The sequence below is a fragment of the Columba livia genome, chromosome 1 (genome assembly GCF_036013475.1).
Source record: "Columba livia isolate bColLiv1 breed racing homer chromosome 1, bColLiv1.pat.W.v2, whole genome shotgun sequence".
Lineage (NCBI taxonomy): Eukaryota > Metazoa > Chordata > Aves > Columbiformes > Columbidae > Columba > Columba livia.
The window spans coordinates 149,594,419-149,608,388 of record NC_088602.1 but is presented as its reverse complement, the minus strand read 5'-3'; the positions used below and the strand labels follow the sequence as shown (position 1 = coordinate 149,608,388).

At 42.5% G+C, this 13,970-nt stretch overlaps 1 protein-coding gene across 9 annotated transcripts in view; it reads left to right on the top strand.

Moving 5' to 3' along the window:
• Positions 1-569: 569 nt before the first annotated feature.
• Positions 570-13,970, top strand: part of TBXAS1 (thromboxane A synthase 1) — a 249,428-nt gene continuing 236,027 nt past the window's right edge. For 3 of the 9 annotated variants that reach the window (XM_065037866.1, XM_065037887.1, XM_021284647.2), the window contains exons 1-3: positions 580-726; positions 1,203-1,991; positions 13,294-13,484. In XM_065037866.1, the coding sequence (XP_064893938.1) occupies positions 13,387-13,484 (98 nt within the window). In that variant the 5' untranslated portion in view covers positions 580-726; positions 1,203-1,991; positions 13,294-13,386. Of the gene's footprint in view, positions 727-1,202; positions 1,992-13,199; positions 13,485-13,970 lie in introns of those variants that run through there. The other 6 variants (XM_021284648.2, XM_065037883.1, XM_021284649.2 and 3 more) reach the window with 6 other exon arrangements.

Below are 13,970 nucleotides of genomic sequence, written 5' to 3'. Positions count from 1 at the left end.
TTCTAGAGGTCTTGAGTTTCTGGAACAACTGGAGTATGAGATTCAATTGCATTCACTTCCGTGGAAGATACAGTTAAGTACGGGCACGTTCGTATGCTTGAGGCCAGACATTAACTAATTAGCGTATGGGAACATTTTAATTTTTCCCATCTGATTTTGCAAAGTTATTTGGCAATACTTGCGTACAAGCCCTTTTTCACCTTTTCCCCCTCTCCCTTCCCAGCAAGCTGAACCCGCACCAGAATCAGAAAGCTCACTGCGGTGTTCCCTTTGACTATACACAAAAATATTTGCTGAGTTTTGCTTTTTTATACATGCAGACATGCATATAAAGGTATTTTTGTTGTTTTTCTTGCTCAAGCAATAGTTTGCAGAGTGTTTGTTTCCTTCGCAGCCACGCAAAGCCTCCTTTCCCAGCAAGGGCATGGCAGCGGCAGCGGCGTGTATGTGTGGGGGGGTGCCCAAGAAGAACTACAATCCCCAGAATGCATAGCGAGGAGCAGCGAGGGGGCAGACGGACAGCGAGGCGCGGGGCCTTCTGGGAATTGTAGTCCAGTGGGCTGTGCCTCGCTGCGGGGCCCAGGGCAGCTCTCCAAGCACCTGTCTGTTCCGTGGGAGGCAGCGATGACTCCGCTCTCCGCCGCTCCCCTCGGGGTGCTGCAGGGCAGCTGCCTCCTGGCAGCAGAACCAGGAACCCATGGAGGAGGGCATGGGAGAAATTTAAAGGTAAGGATCTCCTAGTAAGTGCGGTGAAGTTGGCTGTTGCCCCCTTGGTCCTCCTTGCCCGCTGCTTTTATCAGGGAGGTTTTGCCGTGCCGCTCCCATGGCACATCATTGGGCAAGTCGTCTGGATTTGGGTTGGCTTAGGGAAACTGCTGTGTTAGCATGTGTGACTGGCCGGGTAGGGACGTCATTCTCCCTTGCAACTGTACTTAGAAGTGTGGCTGTTGGCTCCTCTGTGTAAAGGTTAGCAGGAATAAAAAATCATTCAATCTTAGAAGAAGGTGGGGGAGGGAATCCCACTCCCTATGGGGACTGGAAATCTTTCTGTAGTCATTAAGGGTCTAATAACAACTTCTTGTTGAATTTAAGTTTGCCTTTTTTTTTTTTCTTTTAAGTTGACTTTCTAGGTGTTAGTAGAGAGAAATAACCAAATACAAATTTTGCATATGTGACTGTCTCCATACATTTCCTTGTTCCAGTGTTTCTGCTGTTTGCTGACCTGGAGGCAACTGAAAGTCTCAGGCTGTGCAGATCACCACAGTGAAAATCCTTGGAAATGCTTCAGTTTCATGCTGCTGCTTAATAAAACAGAGCAGCAATCAGGATAGTTCAGGGAGGAGAAACAGCTTTGTGTACTTCATGGGTCAGATAAAACACTCCTGAACATTTTGGCTGTGATCCTCTGACAAATAACTGCCTGGGAAACTACTCCAGCCTTGCTGCTGGTCCTTACAGCTGAGTGTAAATTTGCCTGGGAGCTCTGGGAAATCCTTTGTCCAAGGATGCTCTATGGGCCTTCCAGGGCTGAAGATACATGAGATGGCGATAGCCAACACATAGGGACTGCTGCTCCTTTTCTACAAATGGTTTACTAATTATGCTGAAGCCTGCGGATTTGCTGAATGCACAATTTACAGCCAGTGATACCGGTTCTCAGCTACTGCTTCTGGGGTGAGACAGAAAGCGGTGGGCACACTGAAGACTGCGAGAGCAGAATGGAAGTTTTTAGCTAAGGCTACTGATGCAAGACCCTATTTCACTGCAAAAAAATTGAAGTGAAGACAGGAGTCAACCCTAGTAAAGGTCTCATGCAAGAGAAGATGTGAAAGGCAGTTCTCAGTTCTGCTGGGAATTGCATTGCCCTTTTAATGGTAATAAAGTAGCTTTGCTGTTAATCTCTGCAGAGGCTGCCAAATGCTGAACAGGTCTGGACAATGAGGCAATTCTTTTCCTGCTCGGAGACTCGCTGCCTCTGGGTCAATGTGGAGGTACGGCTCTTGGGTGTGTTGGGTTTGGGCAGTGCAGGCACCAGCGCTGCTGTCATATGGAAAGGCAGAAAACAAAAAGCTAATGAGTGGGTGACCTTCATGAATCAAGCACGCAGAAATGTTAAACACAGCGCCTGTGAATAGTTACCCAAAAGAAGGGGATATACATCTAAAGTGAGGATGCTATAGCTAGTGTTAGACTTGTTGGTTAGAAGCACCTAGTTTTCTGTGAACTAATCCATTACCTTAAAAAATACTAGCTGCTGTAATGGGGAGGGCTTGTGGGCTGCTTTTCATGTGACGGTTTTCATACACCTCGTAGACTTCAGCCATATTTAATGTTCTCTGTTTACAACATTAGAGACACTGCTAATATGTAGGTAATAGCAGAAAATAATATATGGGGGCAGTGGCACTGGATCTGAAAACATTTCCTATGCAGTCAAGAAGCTTTCTCAAGTGAGAGCAGCACTAATGTCAAAAATGGGGGTCCACACCTACACGCAACCTTACTGAGTTCTGGGTATCTCCCTGTGGGCTGACACCACAGTCACCATCTTAGCCCAGGTGACAAGAGCCACTTCAGGACTTGGGGCTCCATCTCTGGAGCAGCGGCATGGCCGAGGATGTCACCGAAACCCCGGGGCAGGGCAGGTGCCCCAGGAGGAGGATGGTGGTGGTGGGACCTCCTGTTGCATGGAGCCTCGTGTGGGCAGCAGCAGCGGTGGGTGCGTCTCCCGCCTCCCTCCCAGAGGTGAGGGCTGTGCCAGCAAAACGCAGGGGCCTCCCTATGCCACTTTCTCCTGCCTGCCGGTCGGGCTGCAATGTCTAAAACAGGCATGGACTTTCCAGTTTACCCAACTTTAATTTACCTGCCAAAAAGCACCTGCACCGGTTTTGTTTTCCTTTCCTCATACATATCAGAAGTCAAACAGCGTGCTGTGGCTAATGGGATTATATTGACCCACCTCTGCTGTTGCTATTAATATCTGAAGAAATTCCCCAAAGCCACAGCCCAAATGATAGTACAATTGCCTGCTCATCTTTCTCTTGCCAAACATAGTGGGCTATTTTTAAGTAAGTCCAGCAATTGCTAGTTCAAAATTTGCTCCTTGGTAGTGGTAAGAAGCTAGGGATCAGATTATATATGGGAGAGAATACACAGAGAATATATAGACAATATCCATTTTTGCAATGGATAACAAGTTGATTTGTAATGTCATTTGAACTGAATCCAAATAGCCAGTTCTTTTTTTTTTAAAGAAAAGTAGGCTGAGGAGTTTTGGAGGGCGTAGTGTCTTTTTCTTGCTGACTGTAGAAACACCACCCACCCTTTTTAAGAAAGTGCATTCAGAATCCGGCCCCAGCGCACAGGCTACTAAATTTCAATTGCTGTTTTTATGTCATTATTGCAATTGCAGTAACTGTGTAAAAGACAGGACAAAAGGTTTCTCTTTCCACTTTGAGCTCTTTCCATCCTCCACTTTTACAGCAAAGGTTACCCTGAGCAATGTGTACATCTGTCTGTTCTAAGTGTAGAAATACATATTATTCATACCTTGTCAATGTATATGCTGGAAAACAGAATCTGAATTTATAGCTATATTTCCTCTTTGCCAGGGCTTTTAGAGTTGAGTGTTTCAGTGTTTCCATTATAAACCCCTGTTTTCTGAGGTTTATAACAGTCTTGAAGAACGTAGTGGTCTTAAACCATAATAGAAAATGTGTAATGTTGCATTTACAATACAGCTGTAAATGCACATTAAGGAGTGTAATCTTCTTAGTATACCCACAATGTTCCAATAAGGTTAATTGGAGTTACATATACTAAGAGAAAAACAATATTTTACCCTTGGAGTTGGTGCTTTCCACCCAGAGAGCTGAGAGCATCACACAGGGACAGAATGCATCTACCTGCACCAGATGTACAAAAATGCTATACCATTAAAAAAATGCTATACCATTAAAATACTCATATGCATCTGCAAAAGCCCTGCTAAGCCCCCGCTTCCCTCTTTTGATGCCTGAGTGCTTTACAGGTAAAGGTGACTAGAAGAAACTATATTTTATTGAATAAATGGTAAGACTTTTGTCCTGTGTGATGTCTCTGCTGTTTCTGCCCTTAGCTTTTAGTCTTGCATAAATATAGGTCCCATCTGAAACCTCAGGCTCTTCTCCTTTTCCAGTCAGCTTACTCCATTTGGCATCTCACATTCACATGTCACTTTGCTTATGAACATAAGGTAAATGAATTAAAGTTCATAATAACATTGCACTGTCCCTGGGCTGTCTAAAGTAGTCCCAGCTCCTTTGCCATGCAGCTGGGTAGCTGCTGGATTCTCTAGTTAGCCTGAGCTTCCACAGACAGAGCAGGGGGTCTTAAGGAGAAAGTACCCCCTACATTGGGGTACCTGTCCACAGGTCTGGCTCTCTAAGCTGCGTGTGTTCCAATGTTCCAATAGTTTAAATTCGGGTTGATGGCTGTAGGACTAAGGTTTAGAGGGGAAGCCATATGAGGAGAGTCTGAAGTCACTGGGTTTGTTCAGCCTGGAGAAGAGGAGACTGAGGGGAGACCTCATGGCGGCTACAGCTTCCTCACAAGGGGAGGAGGAGGGGCAGGTGCTGAGCTCTTCTCCCTGGTGATCAATGACAGAACCCGAGGGAATGGCAGGAAGATGTGCCAGGGGAGGTTTAGGTTGGGCATTAGGAAAAGGTTCTTCCCCCAGAGGGTGGTGGAGCACTGGAACAGGCTCCCCAGGGAGGTGTCACGGCCCCAAGCCTGACAGTGTTCAAGAAGAGACTGGACAAGCCCTCAGACACATGGTGTGAACTGTGGGGTTGTCCTGTGCAGGGACAGGAGTTGGACTTGGTGATCCTTGTGGATCTCTTCCAAGTCAGAACACTCTATGATTCTATGACTCTGTGCTGGGACAGAGATCCCATGATGTCAGTTCAGTTGCTATATGAGTGAAACCATGAAAGTTAGACTAGGGGGAATTATCTGCAAGTAGTGGTGTTCTGAGTTAAAATGACTACTTCAAAATGGATGGGGAGGAAGAAGAGCTGAAGTTAAAATTGGACAGTTGCCAGGGCTGCTGGCCATGGTCATGCTAGAATTGATTTATCATTGCAATTGCTCACTTAAGCTTGTCGGACTTAATTGGCTGAAGGTAAAGAAAGCAGCAGCATGTTCAGAGCAGAAAGAAACTTCTAAGAATTGCTTAGAAAACCTCCTGAGACTCTTGGAGCTTGAAGACTTTGATAGGCTCTGTGGCGAGCACAAAGTGGTCCTCTCAGATTGTCACAGAACTGTGGTTTTCCATGAACTTGATCTCTGATCAGCATCTAGTAAAACGATAAATTATAATGGCTAAAAGTTTTGTTCCATGGATTTTTTTTTTGTATTTCATTGAAACTGAGAAGGATATGTATTTTGTTTCTGTACTAGCTCAGCTACAGTCTAAGGTTGTGCTTATCTACCACTTGGTAAATGCAGCAGAAGGTAGGAAGGAGGTAGGAAGCTGGACTCACGGGGAAGCATGGGCTCAGATCCTATCCATGCCTCAGTCTGAGACAGCAAGTTAACATGAGTGTCAGCAGAGATGAAATCTTGTTGAGACTAAGTTCTTCTTGATGTTTCAACTAATATTTAACGTTATTTAGTCTTCTACTTAACCTCTCTTCCCCTGGCTAGCATGTCAGCTTATTGGGTTCATGCCCTTTTGCAAGTATTGTTAACCTCACGCATTAAGAAATCACAAATTTACTCTCAGATTCATGAGACTGCAGGAAAAATGTGCATTTTTTAAACTGTGCAATTAAAATAGTTTAATTACCGTTTTAGCTCTGATTCTTTGAGTTTCACAGCTTTGGAACATTTTTTTCCTTGCTTTAGGGGCTTGACCATCTTTGCCCCCAGTAAAACCTGTATTTGCCACAGTTTCACAAATGAAGAACTAGTGCTTTAGCAAACACCTGAACTAAGCCAAGACTTGCAGTGAGAACTTGATATGGAACTGCTGTTTTTGTGATTGTGTAAGGTTGTTTTTTTTTTTTTCACTTTTTTCTTTTTTTGTGCCCCCTCACCAGTTATGTGTGTCCATTTTATAACATATCTGCTGAGAATGGGGGAGCTGAAGGGATTTCTGATTTGGAGAATTAGTGTAAAAGTGGTCAGCAGGAAGGACTGCAGCAAAAAAACAATTGAAAAAAAAAAAGTGATGAATGGGAGAGCACTAAAGGCTGAACTAGAGTAAAGCCATCCATATGTTACATGTACTCTTCCAAAGCATGTAAGGGGCTGCAGTTTGCATGTTAGTTATCTGTGTTCCCTTACATATGGGTAAGAAGGCCTTTGGGAATATTTGGCATGATCTACCCAGAATTATTCATCATGTGATGCATAAATTTAGGCAGTGAATATCTCCTGGATAGGGGTATGAGTGAAGATAAGGCTTTACAATGTACTTTATGTTGTCCTTGCATTTGCTCCGTAGTGTGAAGGTATGATACATCATCCTGCCACAGCTCTGTGTTTTCTAATGCCCCATACATTTTTTGTTATTACTCCCATCTGAAAATATCCGGCGTGATTGTTCCCACTGCAGTTATGGGCATTTTGAAATATTTATCAATGGGAACGTTTTTCAAAAGCAACAGGGCACCAACCTCCACCTGCCTGTCCACAGAAATCACAAAAGCATTAACAAAACCTGCACCTAGTGTACTCCAGCAGAACTTGTCCCGTGAAGGGATGTTTCTGCAGCCTAAAAGAGAGGCTCTGCGGATGCCACTAATGAATAGCTGAAGAACCGGGACTGATTCTCAGTAATTACTTTGAACTGCCATGTTCAGTCTCTGCAGTCGAATGGCCTTTCTGCATGTGGATGTAGACTAATAGCTTCTGGGCTTCTTGAAGTATGAAATTCATTGCTGTTACAATAGCATTAGTCTGACTTGCTTGATTTGGAACTTCCTTTTTCCTTTGTGCCAGTTGACGGCCTCTTTGGTGCTGAGACTAGGTGGTGATAGGGCCTGAGTTATAACGCCTGTCCTGGTTTTGGCATGTTTGTATTGTCTAATCCATTGCACATTCTTTTTCTCTTTCTTTTTTTTTGCTTTCCTATTAATCTTAGAGAGATAATTGCATCCAACTCATCTGGTTTTAGATAGAGATAAAGCATAAAGGCAGAGCTGATACTGCTCACAGTGCTCAGATGGGCCTGATCCTGCATTCTTGGTCTGCCTGAGGGCCAAATGCCATTGGAACATTCATGTCTTTGGGGCTTCTTCTGGAAGCACGTGCTACTTGAAGAAAACAGTGGTGGGCCTCAGATGAAGAATGCTTATTTACCTCATCTGAGGTTCAAGGTTCTTATGACTTTTGGTGCCTTCCCTTTTTGTCGTTTTGAGTTTTGACAGGGTATTAACAAATGTGTTGTGTTAGTGAATGCACTCTTCCACATACCCGGCTCCCGTGTGTCTGTCATTATCTTTTTACCTGTTCCAGGCCTGACCTTTTCAGGTAATCAGGCACCTGATTGTCCTGATTGGTCTCACCTGAGACTTCCCACCTACACACTCTGTCCATTGGCCCGTGAACCCCATTGAAGGTTTGGTCTGGTGCTTAAATCGTTGACTTGACCCCTTAGGTAACTCTTGGTCCTGACTTACCCCTTGCTGTGCTGATGGACCCTGTTACCTACCTCCTACATTCAGCCTGGTGGGCTTGCACCCCTTGGTAAGAGCTTGTCTTAGATGAAGCTTGCCCTCAGCTCCTGTCCCAGCCCCTCCTGGCCCTGGCAACCCTATCTCCAGGGTACACATGCAGGCTGTTGATGGTCTGTGTGGCATGTTCATCCAGCTTCTTGCTTGTCCTTTTCACAAGGAGAATGCAGGGCAGATGGCTGTGGCTGCCCTCCCATGATGGGATGGTCAGAACTGCCTCTTCTTGGCTGCTATTCCCCCATTTCTCCTTTCTCTTTGTTCTTTGACTCCCCTTCTCCCATTAGGCCAACTTGAAGGATGCCATGGCCAGGGTTTCTCCAGCTGGCAATCCAGGAGCCGTTGCACTGCTCTGTGCAATGCCAATTGCTGTGGTTAATTGCCTCCAAGGTGGCTGCCCCACTTTTGAGGAAGCTGCCTGTAGTCTTCCTCTACAAAAATATCTTCATATCATTTTGAAAGGATTCCACAATAAGATTATTGAACTGAAAAGTGGAGAGATAAGGTGGGAAGTGTAGTAGCTGGAGATTACGCATTGAGCTCTCAAAATTTTTCCATTAATTGGGGAAAAACAGCATTCTACATCTTCATATTTGCAAAGTGCAGAAAAAGACTGGGCTTTCTAAGTTTTGATGTCAATCCCATGAGCTAATGGATGAAAGAGAATTTGATAAGAACAGTTTGGTTAACTAAGGTATAGAACAATGTGCTGCTGTTAAGTTTTTCACAGTTCTTTTGACCTGTGGTCCAGCACTGAAACACAGTTTGGAGAACTCAAGCCTTGACTTTGCTACATGGAGTAGCTTTTCAATCAAAGAAGGTTAGGTATTTCTTGTAGTGTTTAAAAACTGAACTTCACAGAAGAAAATTCACTGGTTCTTGCCATGATATTGTTATAAAGGCAAACATTGATATGGCTCTCTACAACGACAAGACTAGTTTACGCAGGATTCTTTGGCTTTTGCTGTCAATGTGGAACTATTGATCCATGAACATAAATCCTTACTTATCTCCAGTCAAGTTTATAGGACAATGAAATTATAGGATTATTTGAAACAATCCATGTTTCTAAAGCAAGCTATAGAAATATAAACAAGTTACCGATTATTTAATAAAGTCAATTTGCTTAGAAATGCCTGGCCCTGGGCAGCAGATGTTACGTTAGTATCTGCTTGCTTTGGAATTTCACTGGTGCTGCAAGATCTTAATGTCACTATTAGCAAAGGTAACTTTATTTTAGAAATGCGTTCCAAGCTCTCACAGCAAGAGGAAGACAACTGTCATTCCTTTTGACCACAAAATCTGTGCTATTTCTAAGTGGAGTTCTTTGAAATAACTAGGATATCTCACAGTTTGTTGCTTTAGAGGGGACTTAGTACAGTGACACTACATTTAGTCAGCATAATTAGTTTTTTAGCTCCGGTGATATTGACTGAGTTTGAAGTACCATAACTTTTAGTCAGCTAAGATTAGATTTGTTATTGAAGTACAAGTTTTCATGGTATTTTAGCTTTCCTAGAACTTTAAGCTGGGTCTCTGCTTTCTGAGGAGTATTCAGGTTAATATAACTAGGTTCAGACTCGGGGAAACAATTTAAGTAGGAAAGTGAGACTTTCTGTTTCTCAGTGGGAAGTGTCATGAAACCTTCCTTAGTGTGGCTTCACAGTTACGGTGTTTGCCTTTCAAGATCCAGTTCATTGTAATGATTTTATTCAAGGTGGATCAAGAATTGCCTATGAGCCAGCCCATGGCGTCCTTTCGGTGCTCCTGTCCATTTTGAATGTAGAGCAGGATCTTCATAAATGAACTATGATGTCTCGGTGGTCCGTCTGTTGAGTAGTTTGTCACAATTTATCATGCAGGAGCACAAAATCACCTGGATAATCTGCTTGGTCAATCCTTGAGCAGGGGTAGTAATAATGAAGTCATAGACAGCCACTGTAAATCCCTCTATTCCAATACATTAATATTCCCAGTACTCTGGCTATTAAGGTTGTTTTAAACATAAAAAAATCTCCTTGTGAAATGTTCCTTTGATCTTTTTTTACTGGTCTACCTTAAAGATGTTAACAATTCATTTTGGCTTTGGAAAGGTTTTTCTTTAAGATAAATTAATATCTTATATACTTAGACAGTTTTGTACATGGGCTTTGTTAAAGCTTATATATAAAGTAGTTTCTGATTAATCTCATGTTTTTTTAATCTGTTCTGTGATATTTCATTTGTAGCATTTTGTGCCTAAGCTGTCTATATAACAGAATTTCATTGATCTGAAGACTGTGCTACAAATTTTGATAGAGAAGAACTGCTATAAAATTAAACACATATCTAAACTTCCTTCATCTATCATAAAATTGTTGTGGCTCAGCCTTAATTAAATTATTATAGACCTAAAACATAGGAGGTAGAATAGCATGAATGAAGTTGAATTTGGTCATTAGCAGGTGTTCGTGGTTAGCTGGTTAGTCATTAGCCTATGAAATACGTGAGACTACATTTTCCATTTGATACACTTTGAAGATGGGTCCAAAATCTTAACATGATTTAGGTCTGCTGAGGTCTGTAATCCTGCTTTTTAATAAGTTTTATATTTCATGTCTGAATTATACTTGTGTATGTCAAGCTCTCAGGCTGCAGGTATGTCATGCTGGGGAGTGAAGTATGAGGTGGGTGTTTTGAGCTTTTTTGTGTGTGTGTCAAAAATGGGGTTTTTTTGGCCTATGTTGAATGAGGTGGTAATATGTGAATTCTATTTGCTATGGAAGAAGAGAGCTCGGATGGTGCTGCGTCAAGGAGCTGTGAACCCTAGTGGATGCAACATTGAGTGAAACCTTGTGGAGGCAAATGCTGACAGTGCTGCTGACTCATAGGGGTCTGGCAGGAAAAGGCTCTCTTCCCCTTCTGCTTGTCTCTGGCTTCCTCCAGCATGTATGTGGTTAGTGAAGACTTCGTGTCTCTCTCCGAAGTTCTTTGATAACTTTATCATAATCAGCCTGACTAGCCTGGCTCCACAGAGAACGGGGAGGTTGGCAAAAATATCTGTGCTCTTAACTAGTCAATAAGGATGGCATTTCTCATGTAAGGCACCTGTAAAGAGAGGTACAGAACTGATAAATAGTCTGTTTTCATTGCTGTCTGTCTCCTTGATGCTTTTCCCTATGCCCTGCAAAGCATCATGTGGATTTTTGTGAATCCTCATGGAGCTGGATCCCTTAACTCTGAGATGATAACTGTGAGCATGTGGATCTGCAGTGAGGAGTGCTCCAGGTGGTTTGTAGAGTCAATGCTGCACGCCACCCTTCTTAATGGCTGGAGGTGCTGAGTTAAAACCTTCCAGCAAGAAACAGGTTCTGAGGCTTAAAAAACAAAACAACCTTCCCCACAAAATCAACAACAGAAAAGGATGGTTGTTGTTGGGAGCTTGATTATGTGTTCTCTTCCAAATTGGATGCTGATGTGAGAGCCTATTTTCTTTCATAATGAGTGTGTTTAAGAACTACTCATCCCACCTACCTCCCAATGTGACTGGGAAAAAGCTCTGGTGTTTCTTAAAAAATAAGTGAGGTCTGTACTTAATTCTCTGATTGCTGATAGTTTTGCTGTTGATTTTAATAGGAGGGCATAAGTCCTCTATGTGCAGATAAATATGTCCTTTAGTCAAAAAGCCAAGTAAATAAAAGCACAGTGAAACTGTAATATTATTTCTTACCTTCTACTCCTGTGGTGATTGGTTTAGATTTGAAGATACTTTAATGCATATGGATTTTTGATTTTTATTTTTATTTTCTTGAAGTCGCACAGGATCAGTTGCTGGTTGAGATTGGCTTGTGTTCGCTGATTAACTCCTTGTGTCACTGCTCTTCAATCATGTTGCAGTTGTTCTTGGTGAACTTGGCAACAGCAAACTGGCAGAGCTTTTATTGACCCAGAATAGCAATAGCATTTTTAATACAACAGGCAAGGTTTCCTGTGAACTACCATGCTATTCAGTGGAACTGATGAGCTGGTTAACACCTTTTACTTATTCTGCAAAGATCTGAGGCTGGAAAGGAATTAATGCAGTTGTGGAGCACAGAGAACCAAAATAGAAGTGATTCAGTTAGAGTAGAGCCAAATCTTCTTAAAATTAAACTCCATTGTGTTAGAGACTTTACTTTTTTGATACCTATATTATTAACTTCTCTGATAAGAGAAGGAAATGTAATACAGTGATATTGGAGAAGCCTTGCACATTAAATCTAAGCTATTATCTTGGGGTTGTATGAGAAGAAACCACTCTTCATCTGGTGTGTTATGGGAATAAGATGTTGCAGAATTTCTGTTTCTCAAGGTTGCCATATAATTCACAAATGCAGGGTTCTTTTGATAGTTTTTATTTCCGTATCTTTCAAATAGGTTGTATGGAACAGGTGGGGAGGCTGCAGTACCCAGGAATGTGTATTTCTAGTTTCATAACTAACAAATGATACTGGACAGTTTGGGGAATTTTGTCATAGGCAAGAGTGTTTTACTTGCAAGCTACTGCTGCTGTAATGCTTAAGATTTTTTTTTATAAAGGCGTTTGGTAACTTTGTAACAAGTTGGTGGTCTTCTCTCATATAAGTGGTTAAAGGCTTCCTTTCAGGTTGCCCTTTCTACTTGGACTGGACCAGATGCCTGAAACACAATTGAGGTTTCCAGGCAGGAAATATAGAAGAAAGCTGAGAAATTCATATACCGTGCACAAAATATTTCCTAACTGCAGTCAAAGCTTGATTGTTCATGAGCAGGGTGTTCAAGGGAGTGTGACGGCTTGACTGTTCTGCAACACAGAGATAGTAAATGTTAACCCTGGTACTAGAAATGCAACACAGGGGTAGCCAAAACACCTCTGGAGAGGCTGGCTAATGGTACCTTCCAAGGTAGCACTGCACTGAGCCGGGAAAATCTGCTGTAGGACTCATGAACCTGAGATGACACAGCCAAACAGTTCTGTCTGTGTGGATTAACCAGTGTGATAGATGCTGACTTACGGACCCTGGTACTACAGTGGGGATTTTCTGCTCATTAGTTTTTCCTTCTATATATGTCTTCTAGTAGTCGCATTGGAAGAATTTCCCCCCAATTCCTCCTTTTAGTTTTGATAATTTGAAGTTGATTTTGTTCCATTCTTTTAAGGCATAACTAGGCTGGAGATCAAGTGCTAATTAAGTTTTATGTTGCAAAAATACTTAATTTTTGTTACTTCAGAGAATGACACTGTGTGCCAGGGTGTTACTGAAGGGTCTTTATATTCTTCTTCTATGACCTGTACCATGGTCAGCCTCTCTCCCCCTCTCTTCCCCCCCACCCTGACTTTCCCCAGTTTGTTGTATTTGATGTCTAAAAACCTATTCAACAGCACTGATGTCTCAAGCGGTGGGTATGTAAATATTTAGTGGCATGACAGTCAACAACAGTGGGAGGGGGGAAGTTGCTACATCCTTCCATTCAGGGAACCTTCAATTTCTCCCTCAGAGCGTGCAGTCGATGAGAACAGGAAAGGTTTGCAGTTTGCACTTGATATATTTTTGCTCTTCTGGTTCCTGTTTTGTTGCAGATGTTCTTCATATAGCTGTGAGAGGCTTTATCAGCTCTTGTGAAGACTTTCCCTGACACGCACCCCTCAAGGCGGGAGCTGTGGTGGAGGAAAATGGAGCCTCTAGGTCTCCTGGCATTTGTCTCCGTAGAAATTAATAGTACAACGGTCACCCTGGCTTTGCTGGCAGTCTTCCTGGTCTTGCTGTATTGGTAAGTGACAAAGGTGATATGGGCTGCATATTGGACACAAAGCCTACTGAAGGTCCTCCAGCATCTGTAGAGTCTTTTATTTGTAAGGGTAAACTGGAAGATAAATGGCTAGAAGGGTCAGGCAAGAGGGAGTTGGTTTGGATGCAGAGATTGAAATAAATACTGACAAAACTTATAATGCCTTTTAGAGAATTCTCTCTTTGCAATATTTTCTTGTAAGTGCTTTACCAACAAGATTCTAACAAAAATTGTCTTCAAAATTAAGAGCTTACTATTGTTGGTTTCTTATTAGTTTCTGTAGGCAGCAGGAACATTAGTGCTGGTCAGAAAGAAATTGAGTACTTGTTGCAGGGTTGCCTTAGATCTCTATGCTGTACACTTGTCCCTTGACAGGTTTCTTGACTTAAGCGTACAGACACTTTAACTGCTGTTTGAATTTGCTCTCTTGTAGTGGATACAAATCAGAATAACAGTAGCTGCAATGGT